Source organism: Cynoglossus semilaevis, chromosome 7 (genome assembly GCF_000523025.1).
Source record: "Cynoglossus semilaevis isolate Cse_v1.0 chromosome 7, Cse_v1.0, whole genome shotgun sequence".
Lineage (NCBI taxonomy): Eukaryota > Metazoa > Chordata > Actinopteri > Pleuronectiformes > Cynoglossidae > Cynoglossus > Cynoglossus semilaevis.
In genome coordinates, this window is record NC_024313.1 from 8,439,647 (window position 1) to 8,449,595 (window position 9,949).

General features: G+C 41.4%; 2 protein-coding genes and 1 long non-coding RNA gene across 4 annotated transcripts in view; 2 read left to right on the forward strand and 1 right to left on the reverse strand.

Annotated features, from left to right (window-relative positions):
* Positions 1-2,751, reverse strand: part of wdcp (WD repeat and coiled coil containing) — a 5,051-nt gene extending 2,300 nt beyond the window's left edge. The window contains exons 1-2 of the mRNA XM_025056624.1: positions 2,004-2,751; positions 3-1,227 (exon numbers count right to left, since the gene is read on the reverse strand). Of these exons, the coding sequence (XP_024912392.1) occupies positions 3-1,226 (1,224 nt within the window). The 5' untranslated portion in view covers position 1,227; positions 2,004-2,751. The remainder of the gene's footprint in view (positions 1-2; positions 1,228-2,003) is intronic.
* A 21-nt stretch (positions 2,752-2,772) lies between these two features.
* The window catches only part of fkbp1b (FKBP prolyl isomerase 1B), a 10,013-nt gene continuing 2,836 nt past the window's right edge, over positions 2,773-9,949 (forward strand). Inside the window, exons 1-2 of one of the 2 annotated variants that reach the window (XM_025056622.1) lie at positions 2,773-2,965; positions 3,607-3,654. In XM_025056622.1, the coding sequence (XP_024912390.1) occupies positions 2,929-2,965; positions 3,607-3,654 (85 nt within the window). In that variant the 5' untranslated portion in view covers positions 2,773-2,928. The remainder of the gene's footprint in view (positions 2,966-3,606; positions 3,655-9,949) is intronic. The other variant, XM_025056623.1, reaches the window with a different exon arrangement.
* LOC112487184 (uncharacterized) lies at positions 3,661-7,673 on the forward strand. The gene is made up of 2 exons (XR_003050016.1): positions 3,661-5,604; positions 5,826-7,673. It is a non-coding gene; the product is annotated as an uncharacterized LOC112487184 (long non-coding RNA).

Sequence of the window (9,949 nt, forward strand, 5' to 3'; positions counted from 1 at the left end):
TCACTGCTCTTCTGTCTGCCAATCATGAGCAGCAGCATCTTGTCCCGGAGGAAACAGACTCCCTTCGGCCTCTCGTTTTTCTGCAGGGAGATCTGCTGAATGTTTGGCATTGCCGACGCTGTGATGCAGTACACGAGCACCATGTTGCAGGAGTTAGAAGCCACCGCAACTGTGGAGCCACGTGGGTCGAACGTCACTATGTCTGGAACCAGGATGCCAGGGATGCTGACTTTCCGGGTGGTGGTGACTTTGCGCTCATATGTGACCAGAATGAGGTGTGAGGAGTCCTGGCCAGAGCCTGTTAAAGTGTCCCTGCGTTTTAGATGGAATAGTGGGCTGGGGTCAGAGCGACGGTGCTTGGACAGAAGTTGTGTAAGATCCAGTGGTCCTGAGCTGGGGACAGAGGATCTGTCTGTTTCAAAGGATTTCCTTCTTGAATCCAGAAAGCCTCCATCATCCGCAGTGATGACATTTAAGTTGCGACCCTGCGGTGACACCGACTCCGGTGACATTTCAATCTCAACACCTGCATTTAAACCACAGATTTTGTCCAGCGGTAGCTCTGTGGCCACAGCTACCTGTGCCTCACGTGTTGACTCAATGGCACAGATATGACCTCCAACATCAAAGATGGGACAGAAGGAGCAGGCGACCAGGCTCTTCTGAATGTCATTCCAGATGTAGGAGTGCAACGTGCTGCCTATGGCCACGACCAGGCGGGTGCCATCTTTAGTCCAGCATGCACAGTGGATCAATCCGCTGCCCTTGATGTCTGCCTTCACTCTCCTGTTGTCCACTCTGACGGAAAATAAAACAGATGTGTCCCTCTTGGTCAACACAGCCAGAATGTCCATTTTAGGATGCCACACGCAGCCTTGGAAGAGCAGGGGGAAAGGCTCACTCATCTCACAGGTCTGCGTGCACAGCAGCTTGTTCTGCTCCAGGGTGCTGAGCTGCAGCTGCCAGACTGTAACGTGTTTCTTGTGCTGAACAGCCAGTAGCGCAGGGGAGTCAGTGCAGCAAATGGGGCCCCAAAAAAGCCCAAAGACATGCTCAAACTTCCCAATAATGTTGGTGTCCCCAAATTTCACCTCACCGTCGATGAAGAAGAGCGATGTCAGGCAGACCTGCTTGCCATCCGTCCATGCTATTCCATGCGCAGGGTGGATGGCCTGGTGCAGGGTGTTGAGACCTGTCATAGGCAGCTTTGCCTTACCAAGATCCATCCTGGCAGAGAAAGAAGCAGAGACACAACAAAAGTCAGCTGCAGGAGGCTAACATTGATAAGTGACCTGTATCTGATCTGAATGGTTCCAACACCTGTGTAGCTTCTGCTATCTGTGCAGAATAAGAATAGAAACAAGCCTCTCTCGTGTCTCCTTCCAAGTACATGCTTTAATCCCCTCTCCCTGTGCAGAGGCTGCGTCGACTTAGCTGCTTATGTCTAAATGACCTTAACAACAGAGAGGTCCTGTCGCGACCTGTGGGCATTAACAACATGATGTGTGGAGCAGCAGTGTCTTATGACAGCGTTGTCCTAATGAAGGGAGAGTACATTTGTAAACAGATAACTCCACTTTTATTATTAAGATACAGATTAATGCATTTACAATTTAATTGATGGGACATCAACGTGTCTTGAGCAGAAAAGTTCACATTTTCTTTCTAGAGTACTACTGACAGTGTTGGAGTCAGGTGATATTCAGTCCTACTAAAAGACTGCTAGTTTTAGCAAAATAACTCAATATAAAAGATCGCCCTTAGGACAATTATTTGGGCAAAATATATTTATTAGAACGCATTTATAATTTCATTTGATTTTCAAGATGAAGCTTAAAGGGGGCTGTGTGGTTGCTAGTCTGTGATTGGACAATGATGCTGCACAGCTTTTTAAAAACTCTATTTCTCCATGCCAGCCCAATTCTTCTTAGTTTGCATGCATTCATTTGCCCTTTTAATTAGAGGACTAACTACATAAAATATTATTAGAAGATTGCACATACCTTCGGAAAACTATGTATCCCACGAATAATCAATATAAACCTTCAATCTTAAATAACACATTGGGCCGGTAGAAAAATAAGGAAACACGGTTGTGACGCATTCACTTGACCCGGAAATAGAAGCTCTATTCCTTGCACAATAAGAGTCGTTCCAAAAAGTTGAATATTGTTTATCTACGTAACTAGTATTTGTTCTTTTCCAGTTCTTTTTTTAACACAAACGCTTAGCAATTGAAAAGCGTATAGGCAGTGAGTCACTTAAAGAACAGTATACAGAGAATCAGGAAGTAGGTAAACGACAATGGTTGAAGATGCACGCGAACAGCGCTGTGGGGCGCTCTACCATCAGCAGTCGAGTTGGAGTCGTAGATCTCCACTTTGAAAAACGTAAAATATCTTTGTTGTCAATTTAGGTTGCCAAGTTACTTTGTTTTTCCGCGGAAAGTGCTTGTCATAAACCATAATAGACGTACATTGTGATCCATCTCAAAAGAGGAACTAAGTAACGTTAAATTCTAAGTAAATCAACTGGTATTATTTGTATTGCCGTGAAGCAGCTTGGATAACTGTCATTATTTAATATTATGCACGCAGTAACATGCACGCAGTTTTTGTCCTAGGTCACTTATTGTCACACATTTTCCTGGGAAAGTACAACTGCAGCATTGAAGAGCTAAAATAAAAGCCAGGCTCGGTTTATTCATTGTTTTGGGATTGATTTTTGTTTCTGTGCTGATGTCTTGCAGATCTGGCATCCCTAGACTAGCTGCAGTAGCAGCAGCTACGGGTCGGTGTTGTGTGTGCAGTGAATGCATGGTTTCCGAAGGCATAGACTGATTCGTAGCCGCAAAACGGGGAACGTTAGTTGTTGAAAGGGCTTTTTAAGGCTGCATGTTTCACAGCTAATCTCAGAAGAAGCACAAACATGGGCGTTGATGTCGAGACAATATCTCCGGGTGACGGTAAGTCCTGGTGTCCGCTTGTATGCGCTTTTACTGCGGAGGTAGTGAATGCTGGGGCTCCGTACTTCTCCTGGAATGTCGTTTATATTTAAAATATATTATATAGCGAAATGCAAAGAGTATAAAGCTAGGAATTGCACTAAAATAATGTATTTTTTCGATAGTACAGTAGGTAATGTCGTCGTATTTTAGTGAAGTTCATATTTCTGCAGGGTTATTCAGGACATCATGACATTCTAACTAGAAAACTCCCAACTTGATTAAGGACTGAACTACGAACGATGCAATTGACTAATAATAAAGATTCCTTTGAAAGGTATTAGGTTATGTGTGATAAACCTATATGGAATATCTATATAGTCCATGAGAATAAGTTAACTTTATTAAAAACCACCAGAGTGGTTTGTTTTTTCATTAAACTTTCGAAAGTAGTTCAGGTCAAAGTTAATGTGAGGTTAACACAAACAAGGGTTTGTGTGACTAATCTTTGTCTGTCACATGAAGCTCTATGACATTCCTGCAGGGATACACCTCTCAGTCACTGTTAATGCTCAAGATTAGTCTGACTGACAGACAGACAGACTGACAGACAGTGAGTGAGACTGTCACAGACTCAGTAATACTTGTTTTTCTCCACACAGGAAGAACATTTCCAAAGAAGGGCCAGACATGTGTTGTCCATTACATAGGTAACTGATTTTTTTTTTTTTTTTTTTTGTGCTTTTGGCAATCCTGATTCCAGACGTCTTTCCTGTGTATTTGTTTACAGAGGAATTTTGGCCCTGTGTGTGTGTGTGTCTGTGTGTTTGCATGCATACCTTTGTTATTTCAGCGGCTCAGTCTACACACAGTCTGCCAGACATGTGTGCACCTGTGTGTGTGACTACAGTTCAGAAGCTACGCCCAACGTACATTAATTAAATTCTGTTTGCAGGCTGTGTTTTGTTGTGTCACCGTGTCGGTGGCGTTTGAAGGACTGCTGCAACTTGCACCAGGCCCCGAGCACGTACACATTCTGTCATTTTCCTGTTAGCTTGTCGTCCGACTGCTTTTATTTTGAGACATGGCAGCGAGACACCGAGACGTTTGGAGAATACATTTGGGTGATTGTGTGCCTCTGGGTTGGCACACCAGATAACTAGGTCAGACAGAAAGTAAACAAACTTAGTTGACTTATCAGTCTGTCTGTCTTTTACTGAGTTATTATATTGTTGTAAAATCTATTACTTGCTTCAGAATGCTGTTGTGTTGTATGCCCGTACGTAGCTAGGCGATTAGCTAGTGTGTTACTGATTGTTGGAATTCCTCTCATATCTGTTAAGCCGGTCACCTCGGCTGTTTGTCAGTGTTTTGAACCACTGAGGTCAGGTTATGTAACATTAATGTAATATGGTAATGTTAGGATTGTCTAGACGTTTGATGAGGCGAAATAATGGCTAAAAATGTACAAACATGTTTCAGATGCAGCCGTCAGGCAGGAGAGTAAGTGAAAGAGTCCAGAGAAGATTCATGGACACATGACACTAGAACACAGAGATGGTTATTGTAGCTTCACAGGAGCTGTAAGGTCAGGACAGGGTGCGCTGATCGCAGATGATCTACCGCGATGACCTACACCTCATTGGATCCCTGATGTAGAGTACAGTTTTTTGTATGTTCATTCATTTGTTTTACTAATTTGCATTGTTGTATTGCGCAGCATTTATAGGATTAAACCTATGTTTTTTTAAATATCTGAGAATTTTTTCTGGCACTGAACACTGGCCCTCAGCTCATTTGAGTTCTAGACCACTAATTTAGAGGAAAATAAATGATAAATCATGACAAGGACTGAACATATGAATATATGAATGTATATATATGAGAGGGTGTCATAAATAACAATCACTATTCTTGTGTATGCTACCAAGGTCCTTTGACTGATAGCATTTTGTTTTACTGCATATTTTAGCCTAAATGGAATTATTATTGGCACAATAATTAGTCCTGGACAGAGTGAAAAATAGCCTATGATTTTAAAACTTCCATTTCTACAGAGATGCCTTCAAAACCGAAGCAGTTCACCTGGTCTGACTTTTTACTTTAAACCTACAGCAGAAAACCCTTATGTTGCTGATGAGCTATATTAAGTATTTGTGACCTCTAAAATACACCCTTCTTTACCAGTGTCAGAGTAGTAATACAATGCTCATTTGTCTGTGCCACCATTAAACCTTGGAACCTGTTCCTGCTTGTTAACCTGATGATGGTTTTGACACATTTTATGTCAGTCTGTTAACCTTCTAAATTTAATCACGCTCACAGCTACACATTGTTATTCTTCACCTGCAGATCTGCTGCACATTACTTCCTTAGTTTGAAAACTGTTTTTTATTCAGAAATCTTAAAAATTCATTGATAAGCTACTAAATCATTAAGCATTTTTGGGCTTTTGTTTCTAGTTATTGTTCTTAAATTAGGAGAAGCAGTCAAGTTTTATTTTCCTGCAGCACTTCAAGCTAAGGATTATTTTCTCAACATTCTCGTAATTTTTTAATATTTTTTATCATTTTTCCCTTGCTCTCTAATGTTATGATTCTGTGTTTTATTCAGAGCTCATCGTCACATGGACTTATCTAAATTAACTACAGCCTTCAGAGGTAAAGATAGTACTAGCACAGCTAAGGATGTATCACAGCTTGGCTGCAACTATTTAAAGCCAAAAAAAAGCAATAATTCTAATTCATGTCAATAAGCATCGGTTCCAGTGCTCAACATGAAAATCCAAACTGGATGTGAGGTTGAAGTTCAGTAATTGAATGAATGAATCATTTCAGTTTCACCCCATCTCTCTTGTTTTGTCCCCTTTTTTAACTTTTAGGTTTTACCACCAAGCTTCTTGGCAGAGGTAGCATCAATATAGAGTTGAGCCAAAGCGAGGATCCTGCCAAATGAACACACAAAGAGCTACAAATGTGTTATTGTATGAGTGCAGAAAATGGGGTTAGGCGTGGGGTAATGGTGGTTCTTAAAGGACAATAAGATATTAGACTGTGACAAAAACTGACTTTTTTTAAACGTTCTCTGTATAAAATGTTTGCGTGTGAAAGAAGCCGGACTTTCTGTTTTTTTCTTGTTTTTTTCTTTTCTTTTTTTTTTCTTGATGTTGTGTAACCTAAGAGGGTGTTTGGCTGATATATTATCAGAGCTGGAATGAATGAGAAAGGATATGAGGCCCTGAAGGGTATGTGTTCATAATCTCTAAAAGCCAAAGGAGTCGAAAAAAGATCAAATAGTTCCTTTGTTGTTTTTTCTCCTTAGACTGGAATAATCAGCTAATGTGTGTTAGGCCCCCAGGAATTTGTAAGTCAGTTAAACTACTGTTTTAGGTCAGCAGACCATTGTGAAAGTGGGGAACAACTAACAACAATGTGTGTTTTTGTTTAAATGCACCAAACTTAAGAATAGTTGACTTCAATGTGCTGATAATAGTGGTTAGTTAGTGGTTAGCTTCAAATGTGGGATTTAAGGTTGTTCGTTTGACTGCACACGTTGCAAAATTCACAAAGCTGATATCATTTCTCAGAGAGCCAATGTTAATGTCTGGGATTGAAGATCACTTTGTTTGCAGTCTTTAACATTAGACAATCCTGCAGCCTTTTGAAAAGGCTCTCACACTGTCCCGCTGCTATGCCTTTCTGATCCTCACTTTCACCTCTGGGATTTTAAACATGCAGACACACACATACCATCCTGCACCGACACAGATATGTGCGTGACCCTCCTGTGACTCTGATGGGAGTTGGGCTTGACTAAATTAGCAGTGCAGTCACTGCCGGCCCAGTGAAAAACAGCAGCAGCAGAATGAAACAATTGCTCAATCTTTCGCACACACTGTTGTTTAGTTTGGTCGACTGAATGAGTGTGTGTGTGTGTGTGTTGTTCACAGTGCAGCAGCCCTATCAGCAGTGCATCTCAGTACGTCGGTGTGAGTCAAACTGAGATGTGTTATCTGTTAACTTGTGGAGTGTCTCTCCATAGGCCTTGCTGTGCCTCTGCACGTCCGTGCATCAGGGACACATTTTAACCAATCACATTAGTCAAATGCAGAGCATATAACTGGCTTTAACACCGAGGGTCTTACAAATGAGCACTAATGCTGCAACATTTTGGCCATATACTGGTTTTCTGTACCAATTTCCTTCAGTTGACAACATTAACAAAGAGTTATTTAATTCTCATAGCCAGTATTTATGATGTAAATGTATTACATATTCTATATATATATATATAAAAAAACTTGTCATTTTCCATTTGGATAAATGTGAAGTACATTCAAGGTCAGGACATCTTAGCTTCAGCTTCCTCTTCCCTGAAACAGAATTATAGTCAGGGAACTGACTGTAGTATTAGAGATGCAAGAGAGGAAGCAAGCTATCCCCTCACTTCACAAACCTGTTGTATGTTGAAAATTAGGTGAAGGTCTCTGACCAACCTTTCCTGTTTGCTGCTATGATTTCATTTTTTTTAAATTTTTTAATTATTCAAAAGTAGATATGTCATGTTTGACCCTGGATTTGCCCTCATTGTTAGAGGAAGATAATCTGACCTGGAGTAACTTCAATAGTTTTCCATAGTTCTATCTTAGACGTGCCGTCATGACCTGGTACCAGATCTCCAAATGGCTTTTGAAGTCAGACCTTGGAAAAGAGATGTCTTTTTAGTTTTTTTTTAAAAAAAAAAAAATTTACTATGTGGCTGCCAAGGCTGAGGGAATCACTAATGTGAGTTGAGCTGTTAACCATGACAAATATTGATCAGTGTTTGGATCATTATTGAATTGATTTCTGCTGATGCTCTGAGCAGCGCTAATAGAATGCGAGTTAGAGAAAGTCTGTGGGGAATCAGTAATAGACCTATTGTTGATTGAAGTCCTGCAGTAACATTAATGATGTATTTATTTAGCCTGATTAACTCTCTCTCTCACTTTATCAGACCAGACACGAGACACAGTAGTTCAGCAGCAGTTTCAGTAATCTGACTTTAGTTAAATTAATAACACTATCATACTGTTCATTTTTTAAGCGCAACATGATGTAGACATATCTGTTATGTTCACAGATAAGAGTAATTTCATAACCTATTATTATATTTACAACAGTAAATATAACTTGGTTATATTTATATATATTTATATTTATATTTATAACTTGGTTCAGAGTGTAGTACTATTATTTCTTTAGCCAAGAATTTAGATCATGTTTTCATCAGAAGTTAAAGTTAAATATGAAGTCATTCAAAAGAACTAGTCATCACGTCATTCCTTTCCATCTCTGACCTCCAGACGTTAACCCTGGGAGCTTTTGGAGCGTCACACAGAAATAGACAGAGACCGAGACAGCAGGTTGTATGTCAGAAGATGCCAAACTGGGCCTGTGGAGGAGAGTCCTGCGTGTGAATGCAGCAGGAAACATGACGAGATCGTGAAGTTTCTGAGTCAGGACAGCAACAAAAAAAACCTCCTGCAGTGTGCCAGGGTACATTAACATGATGACATCCTATCTTAGTACAAGTACTAGATGTAACTGCCGGGTATTATGTAATTATGGATGTAAAAACCAACCAACAAAAGTCTTATTCTACCCAGTTGTTGGTATGTGAATGAAATGTTTCCACCACATGTAGTCTGATAGAGACAAGGCAGGATATCATCCAGCAATGTGACAATGACCTAAAAGCACTATTGTCGCTCCCCTATAGAACCAGGACAACTATATGTTGTGTAGAACAGCTAAAAGTACAGTCTACAATAAGGCACGTCCAATATTTGATTATTTCCACCGAGACGAGAGCCACTGCAGCTGTAAAACGAAGGCAACGCATACAAGTTTGTCATAGACAGATAGCTTTACACGCGTCTCATTTCACCCACACTCTGGGCTGAGGGGGTTGTTGTGCTGGCAGCCATCCTAGACGGGGGTGAGACAGGATACAGTAAGCTGAGTAAAAATAACTCCACCCCTGTGCGTGCTGCAGCTTTTTGGAAATGTAGACAGAGCACTGCTGAGAGAAAACTTGTGGTTAGGGGAGAAAGAGAGCCTGGGAGCCAGGCCCAGGAAGGGAAGGGTCCGGCTTTGTGATAATGAAGCAGTGATACAAGTTGGGTTAAGAGTAGTTTTGGATGTTTTTTTCTTTCCTGTCTGATAAAAGACTCACAGTCATTTTTCTTAACTTCAGTTTGCTCCGAGTCAGGCAAAAACAAGGGTGTTCTGGACTGTGTGACACTGACGCAGAGTGGGCGCTGGTTTGATTTAGTTGCCATGGTTAACCACCAGTCACATTAGTCTGTATTCACAACATAGGTCTGGCTCTGAAACAGACAACTGCTGGCAATTATAGAGATTTTAGTTTACCAACCTGTTTGGTCGGCAAATCATAAAGACAAAGGTCCCAAAGTTAGGACACTGTCTGAAATTCTCTTTAGGTCACACTCTAATGTGATTGTATACAGTTTGACTCCTGGACTCAACCTGACAGCTGATTTGTATTGAAGGTGGGGGTCCTAACACTGTACTAATTGCAATTGGTCCAGAGCCACCTCTTTAAGGTACACCAAAAATGTCTGTTCACCATTGAATTGAACAGGTTCATTGGTTGGTTCAAGTGGATCACAGCAGCTCTGATCTCCAGCACCAGCCCTGCACATCCACATGGATGTGAGCATCTGTGGTTTATGTAATCGTGAGATGTATTAACCAAAAGCATGTAAAGTGTGTAGGTGTAATATATCTGTCTTACGTCAGCAGCCTCTCAACAGACACTCCAACCATTAGATTGGATTCGCTAATGCAATGCCTAGGATGCACTCCCCCCCCCCCCCCCCTCCCCCTCCCCCCCCCCCCCCCCCCTGCACAACCAGGCTGTCCATTTGGTCCCTGGCACCCGCGCTTAAGCACCCACCGCGCTGTCTTGCCCTTAAACCCCGGCCGCAAAAGTCCAACGCCC